This window comes from Delphinapterus leucas, chromosome 1, assembly GCF_059928025.1.
Source record: "Delphinapterus leucas isolate spDelLeu-1000000601 "Yukka" chromosome 1, BTC_Dleu_Yukka2, whole genome shotgun sequence".
In the NCBI taxonomy this organism is placed as follows: domain Eukaryota; kingdom Metazoa; phylum Chordata; class Mammalia; order Artiodactyla; family Monodontidae; genus Delphinapterus; species Delphinapterus leucas.
The window spans coordinates 153700637-153715379 of NC_143129.1; the positions used below are offsets into that span (position 1 = coordinate 153700637).

The following is a 14743-nucleotide window of genomic DNA, read 5'->3' on the forward strand; positions in this document are numbered from 1 at the left end:
GGAGGTGGCATTACTTTCAGGGAGGAGACTCTCAGCTAGGAAACTGAGGATAAGATTATCTAGAAGCTGCTGTGCAAACAATCCCTGTCCTAGGGGAAATGCATCAGCCTGCCTCATCCAGACAGGAGGCTGTGGCTGCAAGCTCCCCACATCTCTGCTGGACACAGGGCTCTACTTAAGGTGCTTTCAGGTGTTTTCTGGTCTGTCTTTCGTGACCAAACCTCTTTCCTCAAGGTGTCCAAATTGCTACCTGTTATCTGTCCGGAAGAATCACTGGTCCATTCATCAGCCCAGATTGTCAGCAAACACCTGGTAAGTGCTAGCTTGGACAGGGCAGTTATGGGACAGTGTCTGGGTATACTGAGGCTTGTTCTTGAGAAGCTGGTTTGGGGCTTCTCCCCAAACCAGCTTCTCCCAGCTTCTCCTCAGGTCACTCCCTGAACCTCATTGGCCCCAGGGAAATCCCAAACTGAGTTCTGGTTATAAAATCTTACCTTCCAGCCCAGGCACTCAGGAAGATTGCCTGGACAGGTGCTGAGCCCAGCCACACAGACCCTCTAAGGAAGGTCCGTTATATAGTCTTTGGACTCAGACACAGGAGCTTTCCATCTCTATCCCTCTTCTTACCCTGATTTGAGCACTGTCTTCAGGAGAGCACGTCTATATACACAAGTGCATGAGTGTGTAAGTTTGAGTTGGTCTCAGAGATATTATATGACCTTGTGGCCCTGAGAAATACTGATGATGATCCCTCTTGCTAAAGTGTCTTTGGGAAAGATCCCATTAGACCCAGCTCAAGGGATCTGGAGGGTTGGTTTGCAGTTGGTTGAGATGGGTGGACAAGTTTTTATATTTATATTTGCCTTTTGCAGGTTGGAGTTGACAGCCTCATTGGGCCAGATACACAGATTGGAGAGAAGTCATCCATTAAGCACTCAGTCATTGGTTCATCCTGTGTCATAAGAGATAGAGTGACTGTCACCAGTTGCCTTCTCATGAACTCAGTTACCGTGGAGGAAGGGTATGTTGCCCCTTGTATCCACTTGAGGCAAGGCCCCTGGTATCTCTGGGAGGCTTTGGAGGCCAGTCCAGCCTAGGAAAGGAGTCAGCTTGGGGAGAGGAAGAAAGGGGAAAGGATGAAAGAAGGAATAGTGCCTAGGCCTTGGTTTTGGCTCCATAATATTTAATATGGTCTCTGAAAGCATTTCCATCAGTCTTCTCATACTTACGACAATTGTAGTCCTGGGAGAAGCAGCCTTCTCTTGCTTTGATATTCTACTTGATGGGATGGCCACAGTAGTGAGCCACTGGCAGGACTGGAATGACACTGTACCACTGTCTAAGGGTCACCTTCCCCTATCTCAGTATCCCACAGCAGCCCTGAAGAAAGCAGAGGCCTAGGAGGAATGGATATATAAGACACTTTCCATTTTTGAGGGAGAGCTTCTCTGTTACAAGTTATAGAGAATCTTTCCCCATTTTAAGACGCTTTAGAATGCCCTAAAATCTTAGTTTATGAACAGCCTGAACTTGGAGTAAGACTTGAATGATGCTTAATAAGATTCTTCCTCTGTATGGACCTCAGGTTTTTTCCTTGTATAAAATGCAAACATTAGTGGTGGAAGAGAGGAAAGATATTACCAATGGTTTTCAGACTTTTTAGAAAGGAAACTTTTTCTTAAGATAAATCTTAAGCAGAAACTCATTATTTAAAACTGATAAAAGCACAGTTGTTTGGAATACAGTGGGGAAGGGGCACTTATCCTTCCTATAGAATGTGAAAACTGATCTATAAAACAAATTTTAAAAACTACTAGGCTAGGGGCCTTCCCTAGTGGTGCAGTCAGTGGTTGAGAGTCCGCCTGCCGATGCAGGGGACACGGGTTCGTGCCCCAGTCCGGAAATATCCCACATGCCATGGAGTGGCTGGGCCCGTGAGCCATGGCCACTGAGCCTGTGCGTCCGGAGCCTATGCTCCGCAACGGGAGAGGCCCATGTACCGCTAAAAAAAAAAAAAAAAAAACCACTAGGCTAGGGAATTCCCTGGTGGTCCAGTGGTTAGGACTCTGTGCTTTTGCTCCCCGGGGCCCAGGTTCGATCCCTGGTCAGGGAACTAAGATCCTACAAGCTGTGCAGCACAGCCAAAAAAAACCACCGCTAGGCTAGATCAGCCTGAGATAGATTCTAGCTCTGACGTCTGTTGATTTCGCTGTCTGGGAACTGATAGGAGAGAAGGATAGGGGAAGACTGAGGCCAGTAAAAGCTGAACTACCTCTCACAGCTGCCCTTGAGGGATTAAGCGAAGCATTTTGGGGAGAGGCAGTACATAGGGATAGAACTAAAGGTTAAGCCTTTGCTCTTTAGGAAGAGTGGCTGATGGAAGACAGTAGACAAGGGTGGAAATGAAAAGTACCATAATAAAAAACCAAGAAAGTTGGAGACCGTTGGGGATATTGGCCACCAAGACCTGTCCTCCCCTAAGCCTACTTCCTGACGACTCCCAGAAGAACCCTGGCAAAGAGGCCTATAGCCTTCTGTCAGGAGTTTGAAAGAATCTTTTCTGGTGAATTTGACCAGCCCAAGAAGAAGAACCTGAATTTATTTACATGAGAGATTTCTAACAGCCCAGTCAAATCACCCTATAGTGAAAATTATGGATGGCAAATTCCATTCGTGTGCTGTTTTAGAATCCTTTCCTAAATATGAAGAGATAATCAAAGATTACCAGAGATCTAAGGAAAGCCTCTATCATGAAAGATAGAGACCAAATCAAACAGATAGAAAAAAGCAACTTAAAAAGAGAGACTCTGCAGGGAGAGAAAGATGCTTTCAAACAACCTGTCATTTCAAAGAACAAAAAACAAACTCTAGGAAATTTAAAATATGATAACAGGGCTTCCCTGGTGGCGCAGTGGTTGAGTGTCTGCCTGCCGATGGAGGGGACACGGGTTCGTACCCCAGTCCGGGAGGATCCCACATGCCACGGAGCGGCTGGGCCCGTGAGCCATGGCCGCTGAGCCTGCACGTCCGGAGCCTGTGCTCCGCAACGGGAGAGGCCACAACAGTGAGAGGCCCCGTACCACAAAAAAATATATATATATATATATGATAACAAAAAGGAAAACCTCAATAAAAGAATTGGAAGGTAAATTTGAAATTTCACAAAAAGTAGAACAGAAAGATAAAGAGATGGAACATAGAAGAGAAATTATAGAAAATTAGAGGACTAGTCCAGGATGTCTAACATCTGAATACGAGTTCCATAAAAAGAGAGCTGAGAAATCAGAGAAGGAAATTGTTTAAGAAATAATATAAGAAAATATCCCAGGGCTTCCCTGTGGCGCAGTGGTTAAGAATCTGCCTGCCAACGCAGAGGACACAGGTGCGAGCCCTGGTCTGGGAAGATCCCACATGCCGTGGAGCAACTAAGCCTGTGCACCACAGCTACTGAACCTGCATTCTAGAACCTGTGAGCCACAGCTACTGAAACCACATGCCACAACTACTGAAGCCTGTGCACCTAGAGCCCGTGGTCCACAACTAGAGAAGCCACCGCAATGAGGAGCCCACGCACTGCAACAAAGAGTAGCCCCCACCCGCCGCAACAGAGAAAGCCCACACGCAGCAATGGAGACCCAATGCAGCCAAAAATAATAAATAAAATTAAAAAAAAAAAAAGAAAATGTCCCAGAACTGAAAGATACGAATTTACAGAATGAAAGGGCCCACTAAGTGTCCAGCCCAATGGTAAAAATAAACCCACATCATTGTGAAACTTCAGAGCGTCAGAGACAAAGCATGCTACCAACTTACAAAGAGAAAATAATAGATCATATACAACTAATCAGGAACCGGAATGGCTTTGGACTTACCAGTAGCAACAATGAAAACTAGAAGGTAATAGAACAATGCCTTCAAAATTCTGAAGGAAAATTAATCACCCTAGAATTCCGTACTCAAGGTAAGTGTTAATGAAGTGTGACAGTAAAGACATTTTCAGACATGAAAAGGTGTATCCCACCAAAATGAAAAGTAAACCAAAAGGAGATAGATGAGAAACAAGAGATCCAACTCAGAATAAGGCAAAAAGAATACATGGGGTGACGGTGAAGGCAGATCCAAGGGTGACTGCTATTCATGAAGCATAAAGGGAGCAGTTAGTCCAGAGTGGAATCCAGGAAACACTTATTTAGGAAGATGAAACTGATAAAATGCCAGATATATATAAACATCTTGAAAAATTTAGACAACTGGCTAAAAGGTTTGAATTAGTAATAACATAGAACACTAACAAAAACAAAACAGTTATTAACTCTGTTTTTAAAAAAGTTGTACAAAAAAGGAGAAGGCATCAGAGTTTGCTATGTGGCTCAACTATGAAATAGAATTAACACAGTCATAATAAACACTGAGCATTGACCAAAATTATGCTATAGCTATATTGAAAGGATGAAGGGTAGGAAGGGAAAAAGGGAGCAGTGGTGGGGAGAAAGGAAAGCTAAATCCTCATCTTCCATTGTGGGAAGTCTATTGACAATGCTTAAAACTGAAAAATTAAGATGTAATATAAGCATGTTATTATCTATAGACATGGAAGTAAATACTGAAATACTCAGCAAAAAGAAGTCAAAGAGTTGTCTCTGGGAAGAAGGAAATGAGTTGAGGAAACAGGGGACTACTATTATTCATAATAAAACCGCCAGAACAATTTGCTTTAAACTTCATGCATGTATAACTTTAATTGCAAAAAAAAAAAAAAAAAAAAAGCCAGAAATTTTTCTGGTACACTGCTACCAATGGTGTGCTGATAAATTGTTAACAACCAGTTCTCCAAAGGAAAAAATAAGTGGCCTGATTTGTAGCATTTTCCAATTCCCATGATACAAAGTTTCCCCTATGACCAGTGATATCAGTGAACACCGAGTTGGGAAGAGACGCTACCAGTCAGCTCTCCCAAGCAGGACGAGCTGGCTCCAGCACAGCACTGATAATAGAAACCTGCCTCAAGTGATTCCACCCTTTCATCAGACACTTCAGGACTCACTCTATGCTGAAGAATGTAGTAGGCAACTGAAGACAGAAAACTACATAAGGCTCAATCTCTTCCCTCAAGGAACTCATAAACTATACGCAACAAGAAGTTACAAGTGCTCTGATAGAAATCTGTATGGCCACAGAAGAGGAAAGGGTCAGAGAAGACTTAATTAAGGAAATGACTCTTGAACTGAATCTTGAAAAATGAGTAGAGCCCCCCCAGGCTGGAGAAAGGAATGTTCTAGATACATCAAGAATATAAAGTGTGAGAGAGCATATCTTATTTCAGAAACCGCTCCTCATTTTGTTGTTAGCTCAGATTTCACCACTTAAAAAGAGGCTCTGCTGACTATCCTCTCAGAAGTAACCTGTCCCAGCACTCCCTGTTACATCTTATTTTCTTCATTATAACATTATCACTGTCTGGCCTTATGTTGTTTACCTGTCTATCACAAGATGTTAGTTTGAGAATGGTAAGTACCTTATCTTTCCGTTTCACTGTTATATCCTGAAGGCCTACGGGAACTCAATAAATATTTGTTATGTGAAAGAATGGTAAATGATTCATAATGACCACAATATAGAATTCAGAAAGAAATGGATATGACAGGAGACAAGGCCATATAAATAGACAAAAGCCAAATCATGGACTATCCTCTAAGGAGTTTAATGGGTAGTGGTAATTTAAGAGTTTAAAGAAAAGGAATAACATGATTAAATTCCCATTTTATGAAGATCATTTTGGCTGTGGTGAGAAGGATGATCTGTAGAGGGTAAATATGGAGGCAGGAAGACTACTGAAATAATCCTGGTAAAATGGAAGAGGTCCTTAACTAACGCAATAGCAGTGGAGATGGAGAGAAGTAACAGGGTGGTAAAAACTATAAAGCATGATGACTGCCTGGATATGTGAGGTGAAAGAGAGAGAAATTAAGGAAAATTCTTAGATTTCTTGCTGGAGCAATAAGGTTTCTGGTGTGCCAGTCTCTAAGACAGAAATCAGTGGAGAAGGAGCAAGATTTGCAGGGTGGGAAGCAGAGAAATGACACATTCCATCTGTGACAAGTTGAGCTCGTGGCACATGCAGCACTTGCTGTATAGGACTGGAGTTCGGGAAAGAAGCCTGTGCTTGAAGTACAGATTGGGGGCGGTGGGCATGGGGGTGGTAACCGAATCCGTGGATACAGCTGAGACCACCCAGGAACAGTGTGTGGCATTGAAAGAAAAGAAACCAAGACAAAACCTTGGAGAACATCAGTAATTGTAGACATAAATAAAGGAATCTAAGGTGACTGACAAGGAACGAGCAAGGAAGGAATGTAAGGGGCAAGGGAGAGGACAGTTGGTCGGTGAAGCCCAGGTTTCTAGTTGGGAAAACAGGGTAGATGGTGCTGTACTCACTGAGATGAGGAAGGGAGAGAGAGGAGCAGATTTGTGAGGAGATAAGGCTTGTGCGGGGCACATGGGATTGGAAGTACCTGTAGGACATCCAGGTGTGTGGAGGTAGCTGGTAGCCAGTTTGTGAGTAGAGGTTCGGAAAAGAGGTCAGACCCAGAGACCTCTTCCTGAATCACTGTGTTCTCTAACTTATTTTCCTGTCTCCATTTTTCTTTCTCTTCCAAATCCACCCTTCCAGCATTGGTCCTATGGATGAGAGCATGAGCTTTGGGGTCAGACGGCCAGACGGAATCCTGGGTCTGTCACTTACTAGTCACTTAGGGGATTGGATTTACCTCTTTGAGCCCGATTTTCTCATTATAAAATGGGGTAAAAACTGGGTTGCCTCATAGGTTTATTGGGAATACTAAGTGAGTTAATAGACATAAAGCACTGAGACTAGTGCTTGGCACAAAGAATGTTAGCTGTTATCATCTTCTTCATTACTTTATCTCGCCTCACAGAGATGACATGTTGCCAGTGTTGTCGTCCTAAAGAATATCTCTGATCATATCCATGTTCTATTCAAAAACTTTTGAAGAATCCCCATTACCTTTAGAATAAAGTTTCAGTCTTTTGGAAGAAGTTGAGAAGGATCAGTTTAAGTTCTACTTTGTACATTTGGTAGAATTCCCCAGTGAAGCCATCTGGTCCTGGACTTTTGTTTGTAGGGAGCTTTTTTTTATTATAGATTCTATTTCATTTCTAGTGATTGGTCTGTTTGAGTTATCTATTTCTTCTTGATTTAGTTTTAGAATCAAGTTTCAACTTCAGAGTTTCTCATGTTTCTCATGATCTAGCTCCAACACTGGGTCCTGGAATGTTAGAATGAGATGGGGCCTTAGAAATCATCCAGCTCAATTTCTGCATTTCTACAATGAATAAATCTTGGCAATCCAGACTTTTTTCTTATTGTTCCTGTGCTACTCCATATCCCATTCCAGATTCCTACATAAGACTGAGAGATGTCACCATTCTCTTAAAAACCAGAACTACACTTGCCTTTATCCATTTGATCACCTGGTTCTAGAGTAGCTCATGAGGCTTTGTAACTTCCACTCTGTCTCCTCTTGCCTCAGACCTTCCAAGGGAGACAGTGCCATAACTTTCTTGTTTGCTCTAATTGGTAACCCCTCCCTCCCCTCCTGTGGGTGGGCAGACAAAGGAGCAGCTCTCTAAAGCCCACTGTTAGTGTCCTGAATTGACATGAACAGACTTGGTAAGGAAACTAAGGCTCTGTAAGGAACTCCAGCTTATTTCTATGAGAGAAGTTCATAGAAAGACCTAGCATAATATCCCAGAGTCAGTTGCTGTTTGGGGGGAGGTATAATCTTGAATAGCCTAAGAAGATTTCTAGCTGGGGAAACAGTAGAGGTTTAGATGGTGGCTGCTACTATTTTTCCAACTAAAAAAGTTTAGCTGAAGCTATAGGCAGCCCACATGGGACTAATGACTAGGAAGGCCATTAGAGACTACCCAACCCTGCAAGTTAGCTTCTGGTGATAAGATGAGACATCTTGCATCCCATATGAAATTTTTCCCATTATTTTTGGGTCATTTAGTTTAGTTTTGTTTTGTTTTTTAATTTTTTTTTTAATTTTATTTTTGGCTGCGTTGGGTCTTCATTGCTGCATGTGGGCTTTCCTTTGGTTGCGAAGAGCGGGGGCTACTCTTCATTGTGGTGCACAGGCTTCTCGTTGTGGTGGCTTCTCTTGTTGGGAGCACGGACTCTAGGCGTGTGGGCTTCAGTAGTTGTGGCACACAGGCTCAGTAGTTGTGGCTTGCTTAGTTGTGGCAACTAAGTTGTGGGCTTAGTTGCTCCGCAGCATGTGGGATCTTCCCGGACCAGGGCTTGAACCCGTGTCTCCTGCATTGGCAGGCAGATTCTTAACCACCGCACCACCAGGGAAGCCCCGGGTCGTTTAGTTTTAATTACTTATAGTAAATTTAGGAAAGGTGATTAAATTGCAGTCATGTGAGACTTGATTATCCTCATGCTATTACATCTGGACTAAATGGCACAGTAGGAGCATGAATTTGTCTAGAAAGGAGTTTCTCATATTCTTAGCCTGCTTGTTTCTGCCAGCATTGGTGAGCTGCTAAGACTTTCTGGATAGTGGCTTGGACACCTGCCCAAGGTCCTCAGGGCTTAAAGGATACTAATAGGACCACCTTGGGGAAGGTGTAGGCAAGACTATGCAGAGAAGCCTCCTGCCTGTCTTTCTGATTTTCTACCATTTCCAATTTATATGACAGCTGATGTTCAGCAATCAAAAGTGAAGTGAAAACTTCATTGTTGAGGCTTCAGTGTCAATCCTGTGTTCTGCATCTTTGGTCCTCTGGTCCTGATTAACATCTCCTGCATTTCCTCCTAGTCCAAGGTGAATGACCCAAGCAGCAGTCTAGGGTAGCACCTTCACATGCAGGCAGGCTGGGGAACCAGGATTTCACCTGGATTTTCCATGCTTTCTACAGGCAGCAAGTGCAGCCCTCAAAGCCAAACAAGATACAGTATTGCTGCTTCTCATTGTTACCCTGAGTGTCCTCTTTACTGACACTCAACTCACTGCCCTACCCACTGAGCCCCTTACTTTTCCACTCCCCTTTATCCCTGACATTCACTGTGCCTGAATTGCCTCTCTTTAGAGATCTTTACCTGTAGAAATCCTACCCATCTTCCAAGGTCCCACATGTATTCTAACTGCTTCATGCAGTTTTCTTGAATTTTCCTAGCCAGAAATTATCTCTCCCACCTCTCTGTTCCCTGTGCGCCCATCACTTTACTTATGCTCATGTGACACTGCATCTTTCTTTTTTCCTCAACTAGGCTGTAAATTCCTTGAATACAGAAATACTCCTCATATGTCTTTGTATCCCTTAACTCCCAGTACTGTATTTTTTTTTTTGGCTGCATCGGGTCTTAGTTGCAGCACACAGGATCTGTCATTGCCTCGACGCGCGGGCCTCTTTCTAGTTGCGGCGGCGTGCAGGCCTCTCTAGTTGTGGAGTGCAGGTTTTCTCTCTCTAATTGTGGCGTGTGGGCTTCAGGGCATGTGGGCTCTGTAGTTTGCGGCACGTGGGCTCTCTCATTGAGGCACGTGAGCTCAGTAGTTGCAGCATGCGGGCCTAGTTGCCCCACGACATGTGGGATCTTAGTTCCCCGACCAGGGATCGAACCTGTGTCCCCTGCATTGGAAGGCGGATTCTTTACCACTGGACCACCAGGGAAGTCCCCCCAATACTGTACTTTTTATATACTAGATACCTTGTAAGTATTTACTGAATGAAAAATAGAGATCCCTAATTTAAGCCCTCCTACTGTAACTGACTATCTGTCAAAAGAGCCCTGTCAACTTCTAGAAAAAGTCATGAAGTAAGTGCTTTACTCCTTCAAACTCACCAAAATGAAAACAAACAAAACCAGAAGAGGAAGCTTCATCTGTAATAAAACTAGATAACTGCCAAGTACCCATACACAGACTAAAGAATATCTGCCAGACGCAATGAAATTTAGGTCAGATCCAAAAAGAGCACCAAGATTTGACCAGCATAAGGAACAGGGGCATGGACGATCTAAAGGAGAAATGGCAAACACCACTTTTGCAAAATCTCAAGGCACATAGAACTGAAGGAAAAAAACATCAAGGCACATAGAAGGGAGAAAAGCAGGCTGGCCTCATACTTTTCTGTGACAACATTTAAGGCCAGAAGACAATGAAACAACATTTAGAAAATTTGGAAGGAAAACAGTTGTGACCTAAGAATCCTATATGGTTGAAATACAAAATCATCAGAAATACTCCAAGGCTCAGGAGATTTGTCACCAATGAACCCTCTGGAAAACTCTACTCAAAGACATAATATAGCCAATAAGTAATGAAACAAAATACTGACAAATGGGTAGGCTGAGTATAAAAGTGAACTCCCTTAAACATAAAATTAAGTCTGTGGCAGTTAGAGTTGAAAAAAGATCATAATTGTTCAAAGAATTCTGTCCATGTTTCTTCAGTCACACTTTTGTTTCGTTTTGTTTTGTTTTTGCGGTATGCGGGCCTCTCACTGTTGTGGCCTCTCCCGTCGCGGAGTACAGGCTCTGGACGTGCAGGCTCAGCGGCCATGGCTCACGGGCCCAGCCGCTCCGCGGGATGTGGGATCCTCCCGGACCGGGGCACGAACCCGTGTCCCCTGCATCGGCAGGTGGACTCTCAACCACTGCGCCACCAGGGAAGCCCCAGTCATACTTTTAAAAAAACCAAATTATAAAACTTTGGCAAGATCCCCTGGACTTAAGGGACTCCTTCAGACTTTTGATTCATTCCCTACTTGTAACCATTTGCACTAAGCCCATCTTCTTAGACTACTATAACTTATTTCTTTTAAGATTGTTACATCTTGGGAATTCCCTGGCTGTCCAGTGGTTAGGACTCCACACTTCCACTGCCGTGGGCCTGGGTTCAATCCCTGGTCGGGTAACTAAGATCCCACAAGCCACGCGTAGCACGGCCAAAAATAATAATAATAAATTTAAAAAAATAATATTGTTACATCTTTACTTTTATTCCCTCTGAGCCCTTTTTCTTTGCCTCTGCTTAGGGAATATAATTAGATTTCTGAGGAGGAAGACATTTTTCACTACTAAACCTTTATATAGTAAAGGGAGGCACATAGAACTAAAAGGAAGAAATGTTCAGCCTGCTCACTGGAGCCAGTACATTTTAATCTAGAGGACCCAAGAGCAAGAGTGACCAGAGACAGGAAGAAAGTGAGATGTTTCTTCAAGTATTGTATCTCATTACATGAATTAACCTGGATATATCTCACAAATATGATGTTGAAGGGGAAAAAAGCAAGTTGCAGAAGGATACATAGAGAATGATAGCATTTATATAAAATTTTTAAACTTTGCAAAAGAATACTATATATTGTCTACTAATATATGTAGTAAAAATGCTTAAGAACAATAAATACCAGAGTCAAATAGTAGTTACCTCTGGGAGGAGAAGGAGGGAAACGTGAAATAAAGAAAAATACTTTATTTTTGTATTGTTTTTTGGTGGGTACACAGGTGTTCTGTATATTCTCTGGACTTTTGCGCATGCCTGAAATATCTCATTAAAAATAATACATGTTCTTCATCTAGAGGAACACCTGGACCAGGGCCTCTTGGGCCAAGATTAGGAGCCTCTGGCATCTGGAGAGATATGGGCAACTCAGCCATAATCTTTGGGCTGAAGGAGACCTTTAGTCACATGCCTAAAAAGGCTACGTGTATCTCCAGTTCCTTGCTCTTTTCTCCCCAAGGTTATGAGTAAGTTTAGAAAGCGTGCCAGCTAATCCCCAGAGAAGAACCTGCTTGTCCTCAGAGTTAACTAAGAAGTTTCATGGCTCTTTACCAAACACTGCCAGTCAGCAGCTGAGGCAGAAGCCCATGGCACCGTGGAGAGTCACTTACCACTGTGTAGGCTTGGGCACATTGCTTAACTTCTGTGAGCCCCACTTTTATCTGTAAAGATTAGAATAAATACCACCACTCCTGCAGGTTTGCTGAAAGGATTAGGTTACATAATAAATATAAAGTGCTTTGTGTAGTGACTGAGCTGTATTAGACATTAGATTTATGTGAGTTCCCTTCTCTCCTGGAATAAACTGAAGAAAGTCCTAACTAAAGCCAGAGGAGGAATGAGAATTTGGAGGCACTTCTGCTTCCCAGGTGAGGGCTTCTTCTTCCTGTCATATGTTATGGTATCTTGGCAGTGATCTTACAATAGGCCTCTGTTTTTCTCATGGCCTCCTCTCCACTGAAGCATTAGGGTTCTTGGGGTAATTTCTCAAGGCCTGCAGCTTTGCTTAAAATTTGACACCACCAAGAAGTGAGGACCAAAAGCCCATTAATCTTAGCCATCTCTGAGCAGCTTGTTAGAGAACACAGCCAGGCATCGGCACAGCAGAGTCCTTAGTACCAAGCTGAGAGTTAAAAGTAGGATTCAGAAACTGTAGTTCTGGCACTGGGGCCAGGTCTTTTCATGAGCTGTATAGGAAGTCACCTCCCCTCCTGCTTTAAGCACTGAGGAGAAAAGGCAAAGTCTTTACTGTGGATTGGCGACCTGGAGGGGGGCTTGTTTGATATGGTAGTGTCTGTCCTTCCCCTCCAGCCTGAGCAAACACACATACTACCTGTAAAATCCTTAACGTTGGAGTTCTTTCTGGACAAGAGGAAAGCTAAATTGGCTTAAAATTTTTCCAAATTACCTCAGCCTTGCTAGGTGACTTGTGACTGCAACAATGATCATGGGAAACAATTGAAGAAACAAGTGGTAGAAAAGATTTCACATTCACTAAGCATTTTGTCGTCTCAAAGCCTTTCACAGATCCACTGAACAAGAGCTTCAGAAGAGCCCCCAGTTTCCCATCAATCAACCACTTTTTCCCTATCACGTCTGCAGACTCTCTAGTGGTGGTTTATTTGTCTCAGAGGGAGTTAACACACAAACTGGATGAGACAAGCAATAAAGCAATGTGGGGGTTCCTGAGACCTTAATCAGACCTGTTAAACATAAGGAGAACCCAGGCTATCCGTTGCTATAGAAATCTGACCTCAGTCATTCCAGATTCTTCCTTCCAGAAATGGTTCCCACTTGTGTCCCAGATTCCAAAATAGCCATTTAGTACTCTCTAATTATGGCTACTGGAGTTCCTGTTGGCGGTTTCTTGTTTGCTGACTATGTTTACCCCTAGCCTAACTCCAGAGCACGCTACTACTCTTAAACGACTAAGTAGGAAGCATCCCCTTTCTCCCATTTTGAAAAAAGAAATGAGACTAGTTTCAGTGACAAACTAGTAGCCAGTTGTAAGCCTGCTATGTCTCAGAAGCCTCTGTGTCTGAGGCTTTCTATACTTCCTTACTCTTCTCTTGGGTGAATTTTCCCCTAGGAGCAGGAGTCACCCTAACCGCTGACTGGACTGCTTTTCCTCAGGCAGAGGGCAAATTGGAAAGTGCTGGAAGGTCCCTTAATGCCCACCCACTGAGTGTATCCTGAGTCTGAGCCAAAAAACAAACTAATACTGGGACTTCCCTGGTGGTCCAGTGGTTGAGACTCACTCCACACTTCCACTGCAGGAGGCATGGGTTCGATCCCTTGTCGGGAAACTGGGATCCCACATGCCGCATGGTGCAGCCAAAAAAAACCTAAAACTGTTTCTACCCATCTCTAGCCCACACCACAGAGGTGCTGTGGCTTTGGCCTTTTGCTGCTTTCCAACAAGCTTTAACCTTCTAGAAGAATAGAGATAAAGAAGGCTCTGGAATGCCATAAAGTGCTAAAATTCCTTTTTGGCAGTTTACTAAAGTTTTGGCATTTGGGAAGAATCTTTTTCTTTTTGATATTTATTTTATTTTATTTATTTTTTGGCTGCGTCAGGTTTTAGTTGCAGTACATGGGATCTTTTGTTGTGGCGTGTGGGCTTCTCTCTAGTTGTGGCGTGTGGGTTTTCTCTCTCTAGTTGTGGTGCGTGGGCTCCAGAGCGCATGGGCTCTGTAGTTTGTGGCACGTGGCTCTCTAGTTGAGGCATGCAGTCTCAGTAGTTGTGGTGCACGTGCTTAGTTGCCCCACAGCATGTGGGATCTCAGTTTCCCGACCAGGGATTGAACCCGCGTCCCCTGCATTGGAAGGTGGATTCTTTACCACTGGACAACCAGGGGAGTCCCAAGGAAGAATCTGTTTTTTTAATGGCCTGTACATGATAGTTTTAGTCCGTGGAATGGCCTCTTTTCCATCCCCCACGCCTCCTGGGTTGCTTGAGGATTTTTTTTTAGTTGGTGTTTTGTTTTGTTTAAATGGATATTCACATCCTTCCTACTCACCTCTTTCTCCCCTCCAGCTGCCCATTTCTGACTCTTTAGGGTATTAAATATTCCCTTGTTAGGATAGAGCTCCTTCCACAGAGCCATCTTGGCTCAAAAAAACAACTAGGCAGGGCTTCTCTGGTGGCATAGTGGTTAATAGTCCGCCTGCCAATGCAGGGAACACGGGTTCAAGCCCTGGCCTGGGAAGATCCCACATGCCGCGGAGCAACTAAGCCCGTGCGCCACAACTACTGAGTCTGTGCTCTAGAGCCCGCGAGCCACAACTTCTGAGCCCGCGTGCCACAACTACTGAAGCCCGTATGCCTAGAGCCCGTGCTCCACAACGAGAGAAGCCACCGCAATGAGAAGCCTGTGCACCCGTAACCAAGAGTAGCCCCTGCTCGCCACAACTAGAGAAAGCCTGCATGT

The 14743-nt window shown here is 43.7% G+C and overlaps 1 protein-coding gene across 3 annotated transcripts in view; it reads left to right on the top strand.

The window, feature by feature from the left end:
• Positions 1-14743, top strand: part of EIF2B3 (eukaryotic translation initiation factor 2B subunit gamma) — a 163985-nt gene that overhangs the window by 133165 nt on the left and 16077 nt on the right. For all 3 annotated transcript variants that reach the window (XM_089894250.1, XM_022575555.2, XM_089894245.1), the window contains exons 9-10: positions 235-312; positions 873-1021. In XM_089894250.1, coding sequence (XP_089750376.1) covers positions 235-312; positions 873-1021 — 227 coding nt within the window. The remainder of the gene's footprint in view (positions 1-234; positions 313-872; positions 1022-14743) is intronic.